Source organism: Ylistrum balloti, unplaced genomic scaffold (assembly GCF_031769215.1).
Source record: "Ylistrum balloti isolate Yb309-2 unplaced genomic scaffold, AGI_CSIRO_Ybal_v1 Utg369882, whole genome shotgun sequence".
Classification (NCBI taxonomy): domain Eukaryota; kingdom Metazoa; phylum Mollusca; class Bivalvia; order Pectinida; family Pectinidae; genus Ylistrum; species Ylistrum balloti.
Genome location: NW_026782019.1, coordinates 1,001,631 through 1,023,777, shown reverse-complemented (window position 1 = coordinate 1,023,777; position 22,147 = coordinate 1,001,631). Strand labels below are relative to the sequence as shown.

At 36.7% G+C, this 22,147-nt stretch overlaps 2 protein-coding genes across 2 annotated transcripts; one reads left to right on the top strand and one right to left on the bottom strand.

Annotated features, from left to right (window-relative positions):
• Positions 1–1,162: 1,162 nt before the first annotated feature.
• Positions 1,163–6,846, top strand: LOC132546261 (neuroligin-1-like). Its single transcript, XM_060209973.1, has 4 exons — positions 1,163–2,493; positions 3,864–4,105; positions 4,764–4,795; positions 6,553–6,846. Exons 1-4 carry the CDS (start codon positions 1,163–1,165, stop codon positions 6,844–6,846), a joined length of 1,899 nt encoding a protein of 632 aa, XP_060065956.1.
• A 1,617-nt stretch (positions 6,847–8,463) lies between these two features.
• LOC132546301 (origin recognition complex subunit 4-like) lies at positions 8,464–21,591 on the bottom strand. The gene is made up of 12 exons (XM_060210026.1): positions 21,388–21,591; positions 20,784–20,874; positions 20,157–20,232; positions 19,209–19,294; positions 18,882–18,930; positions 18,514–18,662; positions 18,220–18,393; positions 15,329–15,415; positions 13,877–13,985; positions 13,456–13,551; positions 9,626–9,690; positions 8,464–9,274 (listed from the first exon to the last, which is right to left on the bottom strand). The coding sequence occupies exons 1-12, from the start codon at positions 21,546–21,548 to the stop codon at positions 9,092–9,094; spliced, it is 1,326 nt and encodes a 441-aa protein (XP_060066009.1). The 5' UTR covers positions 21,549–21,591; the 3' UTR covers positions 8,464–9,091.
• Positions 21,592–22,147: the final 556 nt, after the last annotated feature.

Here is a 22,147-nt window from a genome sequence, read left to right as displayed (position 1 = left end):
CTGTTCAAAGGCCCCTGGTTTCAATGAAAATGCTATTCGTCAAATAAACAGGAACATTCTACTTATCATCGTTGAAAATTATGTCTGTTGGTATTTCTGACCGTCCTAATGTGGTACAGAATTCCTTTTGTTTCTTATCGAAGTTTACCATGGTCTCCATATCGACGTCAAATCCATCTTCAGTATAAAATTTATCGCTACTTTATTTTGCAGGGTACTTAAACCTTTCAATGATATTACAATATTTTTGCTTTGTTTCAGACTAAACGACAAGGATGGCTAAATGGTTTCGTATCAGCTCCATATCGTCCACGACAGCAAACGAGGAACTTAACAAATTTACATGAAATAGCTAAATATCCCTACTACGTAAATTTGTCATTAATACAGAATGAATGACGTCACAGATATATTCGTGAGATGTGACATAATACAATGTCGCGGGCGTAAATGACGTCACAATATCATACAGACGACATCGAATTGATACGAACATCAATGCAATGCAGACTTCTTCTCTGTGTGTATGCCTGAAGTATGCCTTCAGATATTTTAAGTTGTAAAGGACAGTTCAATGGCACAGTTTTGATTTTCTATCACGAGTGAAAAACTATTATGTTACAGGCACCTCGCCTCCAAAACCACGTTGTTCATGTATCAACCTACGAAACAAGATACCAATTATGTAAAGGAATGACCAACTAGAAGAGAATTAAACAGCTTGAGGTGTGCTCTTTACACGCAATGGATAATATGTATCAAAAACCATGTCCGGATACTTGTAAAACTTAATTCGGCTTACTGAAGGGTTCAAACCTTCTTCCTCTTTACAGACGGGTTCAGGACAAGCGACCATGTTTTATGTCGTCATGCTCACACGAGTACACGCAGCTCGTGAGGTATGACAGATTAGGATGTCTCTGACGATCACGATCCAAATTACCATGATTGTTCGCCTTCCGTTCAACCGTAAGACTTTGGTTGGAGGAATAGTAAGCATACCATAAGATTTCGGCGCATTTTCATGTCAGAGGTTTGTGAAGCATATTTCCTAATGTTCAGTTGTGAGAACGTTGATATAATTTTTGTAGAGGAGACATGCAAACCTCTGAGGTGAGGGAAGGTGTTGCATGAGCTGTTTGAGACTGTCGCATTGCTAGTTATGTGGAAACTCCTTTACCTCGGAATGGTTTATATCCATCACGTGACCTCTAATTCCGTCATTCGTGTTAGCGGGGGACTTTTGTCGGGCGTACAACTTCCAGTGTCACAAGGTCAAGTGATGGCATTTTTAGGTGTGCCGTACGCGAAAGCACCATTAGGCAATTTGCGATTTCAGAAACCGGATGTTGCTGTAAAATGGACTGACATACACAATGCGACAACGTTTGGTCCAAATTGTATGCAGAGCATAGAGAGTGACGAGCTTGAGTTGTTGAAAATGAGCGAAAACTGTTTATTTCTTAATATTTATGTACCCGACAATATTAATACCACAAACAACTACCAACTTCCGGTAGTTGTGATTGTTCATCCAGGTAACTTTCAGGAAGGTTCTGGTGGAATGATCGATGGGAAATCCATTTCTGTCTCTAACCACGTGATTGTAGTGACGTTTAACTTCCGTCTCGGGATATTCGGGTTTCTGTCATTGAGTGGACATTACCCGGGTAACGCGGGCCTAATGGATCAGGTGGCGGTGTTACAGTGGGTGAAACAGAACATCGCACATTTCAATGGAAATCCGAAAAACGTTGTGTTAATATGTGATTATTTTACGTCTTTAAGACACATCTCGAGTAAGTTTAGTGGTTTGTATGAAAAGGTTATAACGTACAATAGTGGCGTGGAGTTCGGAAACACCAATAAAACAAATATATTCTTTGAGTCCAATCACATACGACAGCGCTGTAGATCGATTGGCCTCCCATTACAGAAGTGCTTACTGCAGCTTGATGCATCGTTCCTTCTGAATTCGTCAACGAATTACGCACGACGCCAAGAACTTCTTTTATTTTGGCCCGTGCATGATCACAATTTCCCAGATATAGCTTATGGGACTATTTCGGGTGTACATATTTCTTCTGTGAACATAGCAGATCTGATCATCACTGACATACCATTTTTTAACCAAAGAGACAGCCATCTGATGGACTGTGATGCGGCAGATTTTGACGACCTGAGTCGGAACGTAGTGGAAATATTAACAAGAAAAACAGATGAGAGGTCAAAACAGATATTGCTGAAAACTCTGAAAGCTTTCTACTACTCGGAACAATCAAACTGTTCCGGTTTGTTAACCGATTACCTCTGGTCCAGTATTCTTTCTTTTACAAACTCATATTACACGAAGGGCTTGACCCTGTTGATCAGCTCAGAACGTTCTGATTCCAAAGACAGGAGTTTGGCCACTACTTTATTGTGTGTTTTGACGAACTGCAGCACAAATGTTCAGTCCGTCAGTCACGCTTTGGCGGAGTTTCTCAGATATGGGTAAGTATTGTGAAAGATGGGCAAGTGGGTTAATGTTGTGAAATATAAGAAAGTAGTTAAGTATTGTGACATATAGGTACGTGGGTAATGTCGTGAAATATTGGTAAGTATTGTGAAATACTCATTAGAATTATTATTGAATATAGACAGCAATCTTGTTAGCTGGTTACTTATTTTTCGTCTCCGTGGCGGCGTTTCAGTGTAAGGTATTATAATTGTTGAGGAGTACGGGTGGAGTTTACAGAGATTTCGTCTCCGTGGCGACGTTTCAATGTAAGGTATTCAGGGGCGGATACAGGAATTTAAGTTAGGGGGGGCGTTATAATTAACTTAATTAACTCTTTCTGTCGTTATGTGATCAACTATAATAAAGTTACTGTATACTTGAAAATTAGCCCAACTTAAGTCATCTATAGCTGTTTAGAACAGTGATAGTCATAACATACGACCAAGACCATCCAGTATACTTCGTAACTCACCCTTACTCTGCCAATTTTAGGGGGGGCGTGCGCCCCCCACGCCCCCCTCTAAATCCGCCCCTGGTATTATAATTGTTGAGGAGTACGGGGTGGAGTTTACAGAGATTTCGTCTCCTTGGTGACGTTTCGATGTACGGTATAATTGTTAAGTACGGTGATGAAGTTTATAGGTATTTCGTCTCCTTGGCGACGTTTCGATGTACGATATAGTAAGTGTTGAAGACTATTGGATAAAGTTTACAGGGTTTTCCGTCTCCATGACGACGTTTCAATGAACGATATAATAAGTGTTAAGGAGTACGGGTTACGTTCACTCGTTTTTCGTCTCCGTGATGACGTTTCAATATTGAATTGTTGAAAATTATGAAGGATTTGTTTTTCTTCATTCTTCATCAATTTTTCATGATTTCTTCAAACAGTTGTATTTCTAACATAAGTCAAGAAATGGACGATGGTTTTCAATATTCACTGGGAAGCACAGTCATCCTGAGAAATTGTTTTAAAAAGACCCATCTGTAACAACGTTTACAGTACTTTCTTTAATTAGTGAGATAAGGAAAAGTGTTGTCAGATTTGGGCGAGTATTCATTGAAAAATGGCGTTAAGATGATAATTATACAAGCTGTAAATATTCATGACAATGATTGATGGGCGACATCGTCTTACCCTAATGTATTCGTAAATGGATTATTAATACATGTTTTTTCATCATTATGTAGGCGGTGTTTTATCTACTGTGATTATTATTATTATTATGGTTGCAATTGAGAAAATGTTATTTCAGAGACGAAATGGAGCTACACTTTCAAAGGTTTCCAGATAATTGTGTAAAATGTAAACTTTGGATATCGAGAAAGAAAAATATGAATGGTCTGAAATTGTTGTTGGCAGTTATCCGACCTTCTCTGACGATCGAATCGTGTGGAGGCCATACACGCCGATGTCCAAGAACTACCTGTCGATCAGAAACGGTAACCTAGCAACAGGTGATGCCAGTTCCTGGCCATTCCACCGACTGGAATTACTTTGGTTCGAGCTCTTACCTCTACTAGGTGTTAAGAATGCATCGGGAAAAAATGAGGACAGAAACCGGGACATAGATGTGCCGCATAACACATGCGTTACAAGTTACGGTAAACATGCCATATTAATAATGTCCTTTGATGTGTTGACGCAAAGATTTATGAAACATGGTCACGACACTAATGCACACATCAATCTTTTTAAAACTTTTTGTTTTGTATTATGTTGTCAAATCGCCGTCGTTTCCGTCGAAAGGTATTGCAAGTTTGCAGAAATTTGATGTAGTAGGTCATCTGTAGTATGCTTATGACCGTGACAGGTCGATACATTATTTACCTTGAACAATAAATAGCTTCCGGACAGTGTTGCACCATATGCATCAAACCTGTTTACCTGATTTCGTTACATGTCTCTAGCGGTAAATAAAATTTGCTAAATGCGAAATGCGTCAATAAGTTTATACGGAATGTGTTGTTGAAATTCCAAATGCAATTACAACTGCTTTATGTCAACCGACACACAAAGTGGAAATAAACTGTGGACGTTTTGTATATCGTTTTTAGTTCTGTTTGGAAATTATGTTTCGCATAATGCATTTAAAATTCCGTACCATCTTCCTGTATTGAAGTTCGGTCATTATAGTTACATAAGTACAGTTTAAAACCATTGACAATAAGGAAACAAGACCTTTATCTTCAATAAGTAGTAATTACATTGAATAAGTACATCCATGGGTAAACCTTGTACGTAATTTTGATTTATTTTCAGCCGAAGAACAGTGGGGATTATCATCGTCCCAGGTAAGTTGGCTGTATTACTAGATCCCGAGTCGTTAATGAGACAGAACGTAATTTTGATTAACCGAACATACGACTTATTTAATTCAGGTAACCGAGATTGGAAGGTTGTCCTAATTAAGTTTTGCAAAATAAAAGAATGACATTAATCTGTCTTGAGACCTATGATGTTGGATGGGTAGTGTTAACAGTATTGGTGACGATTGTTGAAGATGTGCGTGATCAGATTTCTCTGAGGTTAGGGTGTGGTATGTCAACCTGACTAGGGACCAGTGATGTTTGAAGGCTGGTTGAACAACTTCAAAACCCTTAATGTAAGCAACCGTTTTTCAAGTCCCTAGTCAGAACAATACACCTCTCTACAATAAACACGAAAACCCAATCAGGTACCCCTACTCCAACAATACTGGTCCTCAGTCAGGTACCCCTAATCCAACAGCACTAGTCCTCAGTCAGGTACTCCTACTCCAACAGCACTGGTCCTCAGTCAGGTACCCCTACTCCAACAGCACTAGTCCTCAGTCAGGTACTCCTACTCCAACAGCACTAGTCCTCAGTCAGGTACTCCTACTCCAACAGCACTAGTCCTCAGTCAGGTACCCCTACTCCAACAGCACTAGTCCTCAGTCAGGTACTCCTACTCCAACAGCACTAGTCCTCAGTCAGGTACCCCTACTCCAACAGCACTAGTCCTCAGTCAGGTACCCCTACTCCAACAGCACTAGTCCTCAGTCAGGTACTCCTACTCCAACAGCACTAGTCCTCAGTCAGGTACCCCTACTCCAACAGCACTAGTCCTCAGTCAGGTACTCCTACTCCAACAGCACTAGTCCTCAGTCAGGTACCCCTACACCAACAGCACTAGTCCTCAGTCAGGTACCCCTACTCCAGCAACACTGGTCCTCAATCAGGTACCTCTACTCCAACAGCACTGGTCCTCTGTCAGGTACCCCTACTCCAACAGCACTGGTCCTCTGTCAGGTACCCCTACTCCAACAGCACTGGTCCTCAGTCAGGTACCCCTACTCCAACAGCACTGGTCCTCAGTCAGGTACCCCTACTCCAACAGCACTGGTCCTCAGTCAGGTACCCCTACTCCAACAGCACTGGTCCTCAGTCAGGTACCCCTACTCCAACAGCACTGGTCCTCTGTCAGGTACCCCTACTCCAACAATACTGGTCCTCAGTCAGGTACCCCTACTCCAACAGCACTGGTCCTCAGTCAGGTACCCCTACTCCAACAGCACTGGTCCTCAGTCAGGTACCCCTACTCCAACAACACTGGTCCTCAGTCAGGTACCCCTACTCCAACAGCACTGGTCCTGAATCAGATACCCTAATTCAACAGCACTGGTCCTCAATCAGGTTCCCCTACTCCAACAGCACTGGTTCTCAGTCAGGTACCCCTACTCCAACAGCACTGGTCCTCAGTCAGGTACCCCTACTCCAACAGCACTGGTCCTCAGTCAGGTACCCATACTCCAATAACATTGGTCCTCAGTCAGATCAACTTTCTAAAATTGACACCAATCCATAGCTTATAGTATTTAATACCAGCTTGTCATACTTGTAATAATTTATAGTTTACTGCGACTTAATGCTGTAATATATCATTTTCATCTTATTTTTTCATGGGACGTACTTCCATTTTTCTGTACTTTCTGCTATTATGTTACCATTTGACCTTGTCGATGTTGTATGACCTTGACTATCTCTTTGTTTGAATGCTCTAAAACGTTATTGTACACACACTTTTGTAGCTAGAGGCCTTCCTATTCAGCCTTATCCTGGTCACACTTTTCCTACTAGTCATCGTCACAGCACTCTTCCGAATCCTGTGTCACTTCCGTGGCAGGAAATTCTACAAGGCGCGAAGTCAAGGAAAGAAAAGGAAAACTGAAGAAATGCCATCAAATCATGTAGGAACACAGAATCATGTTGTTAAATTAAACCACATAGGAACAGAAAACAACACAAGGTCACGAAATTCTACACAACGAGACAGTCTTACCGAGATACACTGCCACAGTGTTCATTCTACAACACCCTTGTAACATGTATTGTTCTTTGTATATGCTTCTGAGAATAGGTTATAGCCTGTGAATACCTGAATTCAACAGTCTATTGTAAAAGGATCGCCTAAGGAAACAGTGAAGTGTGACTTCTGACCTCCCTTGATATCGGGAGTGGTGTCGGACTACACGTGATGGGCTGTCATGGTGCGAATCTCAAGAGGTACGTGTCTCCCAAAGGTGGTGAAGTGTAATGATGGGACTCCCAAGGTTGGTGCAGTGTAATGGTGCAATTCCCAGTAATGGTGCAGTGGAATGTGTTACTCCAAGTGGTGGTACAGTGTAAAGGTGTAACTCCCATGGGTGGTGCAGGGTAATGGTGTGGCTCTCAAAGGTGGTGCAATGTAATGACGTGACTCCCACGAGTGCAGAATAATGGTGCGACTCCCATAGGTTGTTGGAGAGACTCCCACAGGTGATGTAGTGTAAAAGTATGACTCTGATGGGTGGTGCAGTGTAATAGTGCAACTCGGACAGGTGGTGCTATGTAATGGTGCGAATCCAATGGGTGGCACAGTATAATGATGCGATTCTAGGGGTGGTTGCTGTAATTGCATTAATCCCACACCTGTTGTTGGTGCAGCGAATGGTGCAGTATTTTAAATATATTTGACCCCTTGACCCTGAAATTGACCAGACTTTATATCTCTCCAATCAGCATGTTACTAACAAATAACAATGAACCTTGGTTTCTTGGTGATTCAGATTAAGTAATTCTTTGATCATTTGACACTTTTATCCAGGAAAGCCAATCAACGTCACATTTTGATCATATGAGTGTACTTCATTTTGAGCAATCCACCCTCTTTCTTAACTATTAGAAAATTATGAAAATTTTCAAATTATCAATATCAATAATTGAATCTGTGGAATATACATTACACACAAGAGCTTCATTAGTGACTTTTGTTAAAAAGAAGCAATAAGGTGATTGAATTTGGAAGATGGCGGCCATCTTGAACATTTGTATGAACTTGTTTAAGTATGGAGCACTTACTATTGGAGGTCTCGCCTCTGCATCATCAACCATTCTTAAGAATTATTAATAATGTTACATGACATTGACTTGTTATTTATTACCAGTAAAATTATGTAAGGACTATGGAGAGTTTGTGTTTTATTAAAAATACATAATAATCACTGCCATGCTTCATGAGAAATAACATTATCAATTCAAAATCTCAAAACAAAGATGGCTACGTGTCCACCATCTTGGTTTTGGTTTAGACATCATCATGAAATGCACAACTACAGACCAGGTATAAAAATTATGAATTGTCAGAAAGATCTTTTGCTGCCTTCTGGACAATAATACCAAAGATTGTTTAAGAATGATGGGCAACAGACAATGGATCAAAGGAAATTCAAGCAACTTGCCATATCATAATGATGAATTAAAAATAAATCAAAGACAGAGATTGTGTTCAATTATTAACATCTTTAATTCTGAAGTATCAACTTCATTCTTAAACAAGAGATTCTTGTGTTCTGACTCATAGCCAAACAACAATATAACAGTTGTATTTGCTGTTCAATTTCGACATATTGAGTAGAGTAATTGAACTGTCAAAACAATCAACATCATTCTCTTCAGCTTCAACTCAAGAGTTCATCAGATCAAGGTCATGAATCTCCTATCTGGTCAATAATACATGACAACACAATAATAATCAGCATTACATGACATATTATCTCATGTGACGTCATATTTTTTCCCTATTACAATATTTGTGTAGCTCCAATTTCTTGGTTTTTTAGAAATGCTTTTTGGTTGGGACTTGGTTATGTGGTTCCCATGAAATTTGATAATACTGAAAATTAATGTAACATTTCAATAGGAAACAGTTTCATGGACTAATTAATCTGTAGTTTCAGAGAACTGGCAAACCCAACAAAAAATAAACTTCAAACAAAAGTGAATGTTTTTGCAGAATACCTGCACATCTGCCCTTAGGTGTGACAATTCAACAAAACAGCATGTTTTTGACAGGGGCCTTTACTGTCAATCACATTCTTAGTATGTTGCTAGAATTCACTGTCACCAACATTTAGTCAGATGAACTTTACAGAGTTCCTTGACCATCAGGTCTCTTGGATTACAAGCCTGCTTGCCATGTCATTTGCCCTTTGGTGTGCAACTTGAAAAGATCACTTTTCTGCCATATTTTCTTGGTAAATGACTGAGAAGGTCTCAAGTATGAAACCAAAAATAGTTACACGCACTTAGCTATATGACTGAAGACTGAGCCCACTGTTTGACCTCTGTAGGACAGTTTGGGTATTTCTGCAGAGCATCCAAGATCTGTGACGGATGAACGAGCAGTGAAAGCAGGCGATACTCCTTCTGTACCCGAGATCCAGCTCCGTCCATTGTCTTCACCAACTCCAGAGCAATTAGGTGTTCAAATGCCTGAAAAATGGGAGAAAAACAATCTGAATTGAGCTAACTTAATCCAACTAAAGATGTTCGATGACGATCTTGATGATGATGATGATGATCTTGATGATGACGATGGAGCAAAACGCAAAATTAAACCAAAGTTGTTGGAATTGGAAATAAATGTATTTGACAAACCGTTCATACATATATCTTAATTCTTGGTTACGTTTTCAACCCAAACATTTACTCTTTTTTATCTATAAGTTATCTATCCATTATGCAGAGTTTCGCCAAATTTAGATATTTCCCCGAAGGCTACCTATAAATTTGTACAACATCTAAACAGTGAAAACACCACTTGAATACACTAACAATAATTACCTTCAACACTACAGCTTTTTCATAAACTTGCATGGATGATCGCCTCTGGGCAAATTTTCTGTATTCTGAAATCAATACGTGAGCAATGACAAATGTGTACCTTTAAAAGTACATACCAGCAACAGTGAATTGAACGTAGAATTTTAAACAGGAATGGTTTATGCACAGAGGTTATGTGTACTTACAGTTATAACTAAGGAAGTGACATAGCATATTGGAAGTGTATATAAATGTGCCGGTATACAGTGTTAGGTATAATAACCGAGAATTTGTATGTGTAACTTTTTGAGCTAGGTTGAACTTTTTCGTCAGGAAGCTGCTATGATCAATAGATCTATTAGAGGCAGTTATAAAACAATGACTTGTGTTTACTGATCAAACACTTTTTTTTGTATTTAAACTATTAAAGCAGCACATTTTTAATTAGCATTATTAGATCTGTTAGTGAGACACGCATGCCTTCAATGGCAACCAATATTGATAGGTGAACTTGTTGCTCTTTAAACTGTGGTCAGGTATGAATTCACTAAAGGTCAAAAGTTAACAGCAAAGAATGACTATGAATCATAACTATAGAAACAAGTAAAGTGACATAATATGAAGGAAATAAAGATCTGCTTGGAGGGACAGTCTGTTCAGTGTCGCCAACATCTAGCCATATATTTTCAGTGACACTCTATCCTAAGTTTTAGTAAAGTTAGTTGTGACACTACTTTCGTGTGATATAGTGCAATGTACTAGAAATAAACATGACTAGACGTGAAGGCAGTTTTCTTTTTTATTTTAAGTTAAGAACTGAAAAAACTGGAGCTTGGAAATCACAAACAGTACATTGTTATAAAATATACATTATCCAAGGATGAGAATCAGATTTAAGAGATCAGTACCCATGTATTTTTGTATTTTCTGTATAAAAAGAATGTTTCAAAAAGGATTTATTAGGCAAAACTCATTGATTAAGAATGCAATTCACAGACTCCATAATCAATTATTGGCTACAAATAAATATCTTAAAATTATTTAAACTAGCGATGAAATAACTATAATACAAAGCTTTTCACATGTATTTGTGTGAATGTTTGCATTTTTTTTTTCACGCAAATTTTTCAAATGCAAGTCACAGTAAAATCAATATGACTGCTACGTATATTTTCCTAAATACGAAATGTTTATACACATCTCCATAAACGAGAAAATACCACTAAATATATGCATTAAGATTATTATTCAAGCAGTTAATAAAAAGAAATTTGAGAATTTAAATGAAAGATTATAATATTTAACACCTGGTTGTAAATCATATTTCCAGATTTGTGTCTCTGAGAGTAAGTTTATTATTTCATTTTCATTACTGTTGGTATCATTGTTTAGAGACCTTAATTTGATAGTATGTCATTGTGATGACACTGTACTTGCCACAGTTGTTACGTTATGGTATTAGTGAGAAGTGACATGACAGGCAATGATGATGGATAAATTATTAAATAGCATAGAAGACCTTACCCATAATTTGACAGAGGATCAGGAATTAATGACAGAGGATCAAGAATTAATTGATTGTTATATCCTTTATTAAACTATTGCCATATCTACGTGATATCACATGGAAGTCTTTTAATGGTTGCCTCAAGGATGTCTACCTGTTGAAGTGAAGATTTTGGGCAGCACTGAAAATTCCTCTTAGAAAATACTAGTTCTTCTCAAGAGAGAGTGAAAACAAACTTTCATAGTAAAAATCTAAGATGGCCACCTGTCTGAGACTTTGTTTTTTTAATCAATACCAAAATGCCATAATGCACAAATAGAAACCAAGGGGAAGTTACATATGGAATTCGAGAATGATTCATCTTATTCTTCCCAAGAAATAGCGATAACAATCCATTATTGTCAAAATAGAAGATGACTGCCTGCAGTTTATCAGATCGTTCTAAAATTCGACAATGTACAACTAGGGATCCTACATACAAAATTTGAAATAGATCCATTGAGTACTGCTCAAGAAATAGTGATAACAAACTATTACTGTCAAAATCCAATCTGTGCTACAGTTACTTCCATACCGAGTACCGAGTTCTCTAGTATATGAGTGACCGCCACAGTTACTTCCATACCAAGTACGGAGTTCTCTAGTATATGAGAGACCGCCACAGTTACTTCCATACTGAGTATCCAGTTCTCTAGTATATAAGTGACAGCCACAGTTACTTCCTTACCGAGTACCGAGTTCTCTAGTATATGAGTGACAGCCACAGTTACTTCCATACTGAGTACCGAGTTCTGTAGTATATGAGTGACAGCCACAGTTACTTCCATACTGAGTACAGAGTTCTCTAGTATATGAGTGACAGCCACAGTTACTTCCATACTGAGTACCGAGTTCTCCAGTATATGAGTGACAGCCACAGTTACTCCCATACTGAGTACCGAGTTCTCCAGTATATGAGTGACAGCCACAGTTACTTCCATACCGAGTATGGAGTTCTCTAGTATATGAGTGACAGACACAGTTACTTCCATACCTAGTACAGAGTTCTGTAGTATATGAGTGACAGCCACAGTTACTTCCATACTGAATACCGAGTTCTGTAGTATATGAATGACAGCCACAGTTACTTCCATACCTAGTACCGAGTTCTCTAGTATATGAGTGACAGCCACAGTTACTTCCATGCGGAGTACCGAGTTCCCTAGTATATGAGTGACAGCCACAGTTACTTCAATACCGAGTACCGAGTTCTCTAGTATATGAGTGACGACCAAAGTTACTTCCATACTGAGTACAGAGTTCTCTAGTATATGAGTGACAGCCACAGTTACTTCCATACTGTGTACCGAGTTCTCTAGTATATGAATGACAGCCACAGTTACTTCCATACCAAGTTCTCTAGTATATGAGTGACAGCCACAGTTACTTCCATACTGAGTACCGAGTTCTCCAGTATATGAGTGACAGCCACAGTTACTTCCATACTGAGTACCGAGTTCTCCAGTATATGAGTGACAGCCACAGTTACTTCCATACCGAGTACGGAATTCTCTAGTATATGAGTGACAGACACAGTTACTTCCATACCTAGTACAGAGTTCTCTAGTATATGAGTGACAGCCACAGTTACTTCCATGCGGAGTACCGAGTTCTCTAGTATATGAGTGACAGCCACAGTTACTTCTATATTGAGTGTACAAACATAAAATAAACCAATGTTCAAAGCTGACATCAGATAGTTTGACGTAACATTTGATAACACGATGACAACATTTAGAATGGCTGTTTTACGTAGTATTTTACCATTTTATACCTTTATCTGATAAGAATTGATTACAAAACTTTATTTTATACCAGAATAGATAAAACTCAAAATATATTCAGGATAGATTAGATGAAAAACCAACTTATTCAACCTTCACTTCATTTGCATCCGAACAGGAAAATCGGCAAATTTCAATACAGTAAATAGAGGGCACTGCTTTGATTCCTCAAAACTAAAAAAGCTATATCATTACTGAAAAGTTATAACATCATGAGTGACAATGTAAGACTTCTCATGTCATCACTACAGTGATGATCCCTGATATCTCACCGAGAAAAAAAAAGAAAAAAAAGTATCTTAATTTATGATCCTATATATTAGTAACGCAGATAAATACTGAAATCCATTGTATCACCATCAGGAACAAAGAGCCATTATCTAATGGTGTACACTTCAATTAAAGTGGGCATCAAATTATATCCGAAATATCATTCAAGATACGAAATGGAGAAATTCCAAAGGAAAGCTATTAACAGAACAGACTTGTGGTGTGTCCCAGTATGTCTAATGTATACCTACCACTATAAACCATTTCAAAATTAAATGGCTCCCCATCATAGATTTCTGTCAGGTGCTTCATGGCAATGATAAGGCAGAGTTCCAGGATTGAAACACCTACAGAAAAAGAATAAAAAGTCATAATTATTTCACAAGTTACAAGGTATCTGAATGGGCCAATGTTTCGGCTCGAATCAATACTGCAGTGAGTCTTATTGAGTCAATATAACTAACAAAGTGCATGAATGGGTCAGTAAGTTTTCCTAATGGCTCAATGTTAATGTGTGTTTGATTCCATCAAATTTAAGACAATCATCTGTCAGCCATTTTATTTTTCCTCTCAGTCTAAATAGGTACACCTTGGAATAATGAGAACCTATGGAATTCACATTTGTAATGAACATCATACATCTCAATGAAAAACATTAAGAAGATAACTTACCATGTAGCATAGCAGACTTGGTGTCCATAGTCTGCATCTTCATACCATCAACAAAGTCAGCAGGAACAAGGAATGGATGTGTCTCACTCACACAACACACTGGGTACATCTGTAATCAGAGCAAGGAATGGATTAGTTTCAAACAACACACTGAGTATATTGTATATCTGTAATCTGGGACAAGGAATGGATGTGTCTCACACACAACACACATGGTATATCTGTAATCAGGGACAAGGAATGGATGTGTCTCACACAACACACAGGGTATATCTGTAATCAGGGACAAGGAATGGATGTCTCACACACAACACACATGGTATATCTGTAATCAGGGACAAGGAATGGATGTGTCTCACACAACACACAGGGTATATCTGTAATCAGGGACAAGGAATGGATGTCTCACACACAACACACATGGTATATCTGTAATCAGGGACAAGGAATGGATGTCTCACACACAACACACATGGTATATCTGTAATCAGGGACAAGGAATGGATGTGTCTCACACAACACACAGGGTATATCTGTAATCAGGGACAAGGAATGGATGTCTCACACACAACACACATGGTATATCTGTAATCAGGGACAAGGAATGGATGTGTCTCACACAACACACAGGGTATATCCGTAATCAGGGACAAGGAATGGATGTGTCTCACTCACACAACACACAGGGTATATCTGTAATAAGGGACAAGGAATGGATGTGTCTCACTCACACAACACACAGGGTATATCTGTAATCAGGGACAAGGAATGGATGTGTCTCACTCACATATAATGCACACTAGACATCTGAAACAGTTGTCACATCACATACCCTCAGATTATAGACATACTAGTAGAAATCAGTTTCAGCAAAGCTAGTAAAATATATGATAGGCCTACTGATAGGATATTTTCTGAGATGATTTGATATTTGTGTGAAGTCATTCATTTAAAAACCTTCTTTAAAAAGTTTCAATAATTCATGGACAACAAAAACCCCAAGAATTCACCAAGAAAACTTTCCTTCAGCCAGATTCTTCACACTCTAAGGATTAAGGTACAATTTAGGGAATACTGTCCCTTGTGAAAAAAAAGAGGAAATTTTTGGCAGATTTTCAAAAATGGGGAAAAATTTTGACAGCCCTTTTGTCCAATTCAAGTGGGAAAGGGTAAAAATATATCAAATACATGAAGATTACATGAACAAAATATGACAATGTTGAGGTTAAATCCATATCTGTTTTTCATGATGGTATGATTTAAAAAATTGTTAAGTAAAGCTTAATAATAAGCTCTCTGTTTAGAAGAAAATTTCTCCTATTTTGGGGAATTTTTCCATGTCATGTGATATATTCTCTTAATAGGAAATTTGTTTTTATTGATAGGAGAAAACCATACCACTAGTCTAGATTAATCCCTGCACACCTCCTACTTGTCTTTCTTACTACTCACCAGTAACTGCTGTAGCGTCCTAACATCCTTGTTGAACTCAAACTGACGCCGAAGGACACCTTGAACAGTCTGGTCAGAAGCCAGCTCCTACAGAAACATTTCATACACTTACTGTTTTTATAATACAGTACAACATAAAAAACATTAAAGTTGATCTCCTTGGGACCATGTCAACAGATCGAGGAATATGATGCATTCAAGTAGACCCTCAGAAAGCAGTCATCTGTGAATGATTTGTGTCTGTGAATGACACTTTCAATACTTTATTCTTTGGTCAGTCTAATTAATGGTCATTGTACTTTTTTGTTTGACAAGGTAATTTTAGTTTAGTTTTAATTTTTGTCAAGGAGCAGTAAGTAAAATTTTGCCATTTATAGCAAAGTGTCACATGCAGAAAGCATGATGCTAAAAACAGAGTAATGAACACTTTTGTATTATCTAATCTAAATAATTTCAGATGGTTATGCAATGTAGACTCAATTTTCTTATTGTTCAATGTTTTATGAAATCAATCTGATCTGTTAAACAAATCAGTAAAAGCATGCGGAGAATCATGTTGGCTACATCATCTCGTACCCTCCCGTGAAATATGTGCCGTTTCGTAATTTTCGTTTTCCACTAATTAACAAAGTTCTGTTTGAACAGCGGATGATTTTTTCACTACAGCCATTTAAATACAAAATATGAAATGTCCTGATATAATAATCATCTTAGGCAGCAAATGGTAGCAAATAGTAGCAAAAGTAGCAAATAGTAGCAAATAGTAGCAAAACTAGCACACAGTCTGGTGTTACACAGGTAAAGTTTGGTGGACGTGACACCTGTTTGAAGAACAAAGGGAGAATTACTATTGACAGTTATGGGATGAAGATAAAAATGAGTTTAAGGAATGAGTGATATTTGAGGAATAATAGTTTTGGGAATCTGAGGTTCAATAACAAGGACATGGTCAGTGAACTATTAAAAGTTAACATGTAAGATTAAATCATTCAAAATGGTGCTAGACGTAAGTCAGATATTTCATCATAATGTATCTGCCTTTGTTAATTTAGTACTGACATCTACTGTGAACAATTATATATTGACCAGTGGCCAGAGGCATTCTGTCATTGTTAATCTACCACAAATTTTCATGTATTAATTTGTTCCCTGATTATGTAAGTCATTACCTGCAGCCTATCTAAGCAGTTTGTATGAAGGTCAGTGTAACCTTACCTATTGCGATTTATGTGTGTAAGACCATGTCCATAACTCAAATATTACTCAATCCTAATGTGTAATAGTACTTAATCAGTTTATTAACATGACTAGTATAAATACGACCACTTTTCTAGCCAGTTTGTATCGGTTCCTGACTGCCAGACTGGAGAGAGGCTAGTCTCCACTGGCAGGACCCCCCTTGCTCAGGCTTTTGCCCGAGCAAGAATATCTCAACTCTAGTCTCAACTTATGAAATGTAACACGTTTATCATTTTACTGGCGCCGTGGCCTCAGACACCACTGTAATAAAATTACCGTCTTCATAATCAACTTTACGATTTCTATATTGCAAGAAACATTTAACAAAGTTTTCATCATATTTGGTACCGTAACACATTTTTCATTCTATCAGGACCAAACAATCAATGTAACAAACTGGATGTATTCAAGTAATGGTGGTTCAAGGAAGTGGGGTATCTTAATATTGTAATAGCTATCTTGTTTCAGAAGACATTGGCAAAAAGATTTTCAAGTATAAGTTACAAAATCTATAAAATCCTTCTCCCTATTTATCCTTAAAACATCCTATTTATCCCTAAAACATCCTATTAATCCCTAAAACATCCTATTATCCCTAAAACATCCTATTAATCCCTAAAACATCCTATTTATCCTTAAAACATCCTATTAATCCCTAAAACATCCTATTTATCCTTAAAACATCCTATTTATCCTTAAAACATCCTATTTATCCCTAAATCCTATTTATCCTTAAAACATCCTATTAATCCCTAAAACATCCTATTTATCCTTAACACAGCCTATTAATCTCTAAAACATCCTATTAATCCCTAAAACATCCTATTTATCCTTAAAACATCCTATTAATCCCTAAAACATCCTATTTATCCTTAACACATCCTATTAATCTCTAAAACATCCTATTTATCCCTAAAACATCCTATTTATCCTTAAAACATCCTATTAATCCTAAAACATCCTATTTATCCCTAAAACATCCTATTAATCCCTAAAACATCCTATTTATCCTTAAAACATCCTATTTATCCTTAAAACATCCTATTAATCCCTAAAACATCCTATTAATCCTTAAAACATCCTATTAATCCCTAAAACATCCTATTTATCCTTAAAACATCCTATTAATCCCTAAAACATCCTATTAATCCTTAAAACATCCTATTTATCCCTAAAACATCCTATTAATCTAAATCATCCTATTAATCCCTAAAACATCCTATTTATCCTTAAAACATCCTATTTATCCCTAAAACATCCTATTTATCCTTAAAACATCTTATTAATCCCTATTAATCCTTAACACATCCTATTAATCCCTAAAACATCCTATTTATCCTTAAAACATCCTATTAATCCCTAAAACATCCTATTAATCCCTAAAACATCTTATTTATTCCTAAAACATCCTATTTATCCCTAAAAACTTGATGATTTGCACACAGATAATTAACTCTCATAAGACCTTGCGGCTACAATGACTTGATATTCCAGGAAAATTGTTAACTGGATGTGTTATTCTATTGCTCCTAGTGTTCTAGACTCTTACAATAAGCCTTTTAGTTATATTTCAATTTTTGTATCATTTAAGACTTTACTTGTGTAAAGTTATCAAAATTTAATACGGTGTACTGATACACTGGAGTTGCTACCTGTACATGTTTGTTCCAAGCTGTCACAAATTTCCTGTCCGCGAAATCATCAGGGAGACTGAGATATGTGATGCAGAGACTAGTATAGTCTCCCAATGTGATGTTGTGAAAAAGATGAATCTGTCGATGTGAAAATCGTGACTTCACTCTCTTCTCTAACAGCTCAACAACATCCTGTAAAGATATCATTTCTGTTGTAAGTGGAAAATTTACATGAAGCGTACCAAACAAACTAATGGCTGATATACAAAAACATTTTTGTCCAATAGTGGAACTGGTGATGTTAGTACTTACCAATCTACAAGTGAGTCCAATAACACAAACTGGAGCCTGAGCAGACTGTGCTACATCAAACAGATTGTACAGTAGTGTCTGGTTCTTGTGGTGAGCAAACAGGTCAAATTCGTCCAGGACAAACAAAATAGGCTTACTACTATGGCTACCTACAAGGACACAAGCAAATGTCAGGCTGAGTCAACAATAGGACAAATTTACAAAGCTTTACTATAATTTTTTCTTAAATTCATCACACTGTTCTAATGAAGACAATATATAAGCAGTTTTTTCAATAGGTAACATGCTATTTTTTCAATCCACAAATGTTTTAAAATGAAAATCCATGATTATTATCTCATCTTATATGGTAACACTGCAATACATACCGCTCTTCAGTGCGTCTAGTAGAAACTGAAGATTCTCCGCAAAGGATCCCTGTAACAAAGAGCAGAACATACATGTATTTGATCAAGTACTGAAAGGCTTTCAGAAAAGATATAGAAAGATTATTTCAAATATTTTAAAAACTGTCATCTTTCTATAAAATATTCATGACAAAAATCTGTTATTACATTTGCATTGATGTAGTGATACTAAATTAAATTCAGAAGTGATTTGTCACTGGTAGGCGTGACAAGATTGTGGGAGAACATGAGTAATTATTATAGAGTGAAAAACAACTACACATTGTTCTGTTTTAAAATGACACTCACAAATACTTTAGTTCCAACAGTATTCTCCAGCTGTAATTGTCGTGTGATCTCTTTCAGAGCAATCTTGTCATCGGTCTGTAATAGGCCTGCAATTCATAAGTTCAGTTATGAGGTATACCAACTGACTTTTCACGTTAAATGGAAGTGTATTTATTTAGAAATTCTGTCTGACCATTTCTTTTGAAATCTTTCCTTGGAGCGACCACTCACATGCTGCATTATTTCAAAATTTAAACCAGACATCCCTTGAATATTGTTGCTTTCAAAAGTTTTAAATGAATTTCTTGGAGAAAGAGACAATTCAGTAAATAACATTCCCCAACCAAATTGTAAAAATACAAGCTAATAATGAACTGAAAGTGAACCTACACTCAAGCTAATTTCCAGTGACAAGTAGTGTAGGAGATACATGTAGAGCCTGGAATAAATTTTTTCTTTGGTGTTGGTCAAATGTCAAAATGTAGATCAGAGTGACCTACTTTTGGTGCATGACACAACACCTCACCTAAGTGATCCTATGCCCCAAGTATGAATTCAAAAGACAAGTAGTGTAGGAGAGAGAACTTGCACAAACTTTTAAAGTTCAAGAAGGTTAAAGGTCCTCGCGATTGGTTCCCAGAGGAGGATTAATCAAACAAGATAGTAAGCAATGAGCAGGCAATTACATTAACAGAAATATGTAATCTTCAATAAATTGCAAAGCACGCAAAGATCTTACTTTGTATGAGGACGTGTGATGTTTTCACTTGTATCACAAAATAATGTCAAAATCTATATGTTGTTTTTATGTTTCCCTGACACTTCATACTCCAGTAAAGGTATGAAATAAACCTGACTCTGAAGATATAAGATCAATGACTAACTTCAAGAGACATTTCATGGACCAGTAAACATCCACCTGTACTTAAATTTACATTTTCAAATTGATTTTGGAATACATGTACATACCATTGAGACGAACATGAAGAAGATTATCTCTAATTTCCTGATTGGTCATCAGCTCCTCCACAACATTTTCTATCAGCTGGACAGAGGAACATGTAGGAAAACAAAAACAGAAACATCCCGGGTTACAATATTTAATTCTCAGTAAACAAATGATTGTGTTCTGTATCAATACACAGTAGATTTTGGCAGTGTTATATATCAATAAATGTTGATGGTGTTTTATAACATTACACTGAATACAAAATGGTAAAAGAATAAAAGTGTTTTGTCTCTTAGATACAGAGAGGTATAGAGAGTAAATAAATATCCATGTGTCTCTTAGATACAGAGAGGTATAGAGAGTAAATAAATATCCATGTGTCTCTTAGATACAGAGAGGTATAGAGAGTAAATAAATATCCATGTGTCTCTTAGATACAGAGAGGTATAGAGAGTAAGTAAATATCCATGTGTCTCTTAGATACAGAGAGGTATAGAGAGTTAATAAATATCCATGTGTCTCTTAGATACAGAGAGGTATAGAGAGTTAATAAATATCCAGGTACTCTTGTCTCAAATCTCACACCCAAATCTGATATTTCATAGTTTTCTAAATTTGCTTATCAATAAATTGTATACATGTGTTACCATAGATTTGCCACATCCTCTTGGTCCTATCAACAGGGCAGAGTTACTTTCACCCGTCATACCAGTCCTTCTGATCAAATCCAGCAGCTGTCTGTTGTTAAAATTTTGTGAATATTTCATGGTAATCATCAATCACTAGCATACTATAATACATAGAAACATTTCTATTTATGAAGATTTAACCAACACCAACCAATGACAAATTAACCAGTAAATGTGAATGTAAATATTTGTTAATACTTTTGCAAGGCAATAATTTACTTATAATCTGTAATTGATACAAAGGTCTTGTTTATGTAATTTAATTTGGCGACATCAAAATGTAAGTGTATTGTGACTTTTTGGTAAAGTAATGCAATGATCAATAGGCACAAGCACAATAATTTGAATGTAAACAACATGCAGACACTACAATTAGCTCCATAATATCAAAATGAAAATGTGATCAATTTACAAATTAATTAAATAATCCTTTTTAAACTTTATAGCTAAAAACATTGGGTCCCATCATGTAAAGTTTTAGAAATTCTTTGATAGAGTCCGCTCGAAATTCTATGACTTCAGGATTTAGAACTCGCATAAAAATTATCACTGATGACTGTACCTTCTTTCTGTCTGATATCCATGGACCTCTGGTGGAGTGGACAACTGGGAAACTCGGTGACGCAGCAGATCACAGGTCCTCTCCAGGGATGACTTTGCAATGTCCAAGATGTCGTCACTAGGAGCTTTGTTCGTTTTTAATTTATTCTGTTTCTGTTTCATTTTAAATCAATCTTTCGATTCTTTTTCAGTTAAATGCATCAAGTATGTAAAATGATATAGTCTCTATAGCTGATGGTCCACGTTGAAGTCACATTTCCTAGAAAAGGAAACACAGAAAAGTTAACACACACTTCAGTGTATCAATATAGACCTGGATACCCTGTCTTCCATGATGTAATCTTATAGTGTAACACAGAACAAAACTAACAGCCTGGTACAGGAATCTGTACTGTATCACAAGCTGGCTAGAATATATTCTACTATTCAATGGTTGGTGTTGGTAAGACTCCACTTCTAAAATAAAGATATGAATATCTTGTCTTGAAAATAAAAGTTATTCAGAAAGAATGCACCATACCAATGCACAAGTTCAAATATTTAGTCTTCAAAAAAAAAAAAAAAACATGATGTAATTTGATTTTCATTATCCAATTAAAACTTCATTATTTGCCTTTTCAAAAAAAAAAAAAAAACTTGCATCATTCACCAGTTATTAAATTCTATTCACAAACACATTAATATGTCATATCACTGATGTTCAATTTGTTTATAAAAAAATAAGCCATTTGAAGGTTTTAACATACTTGGCCCATGTGACT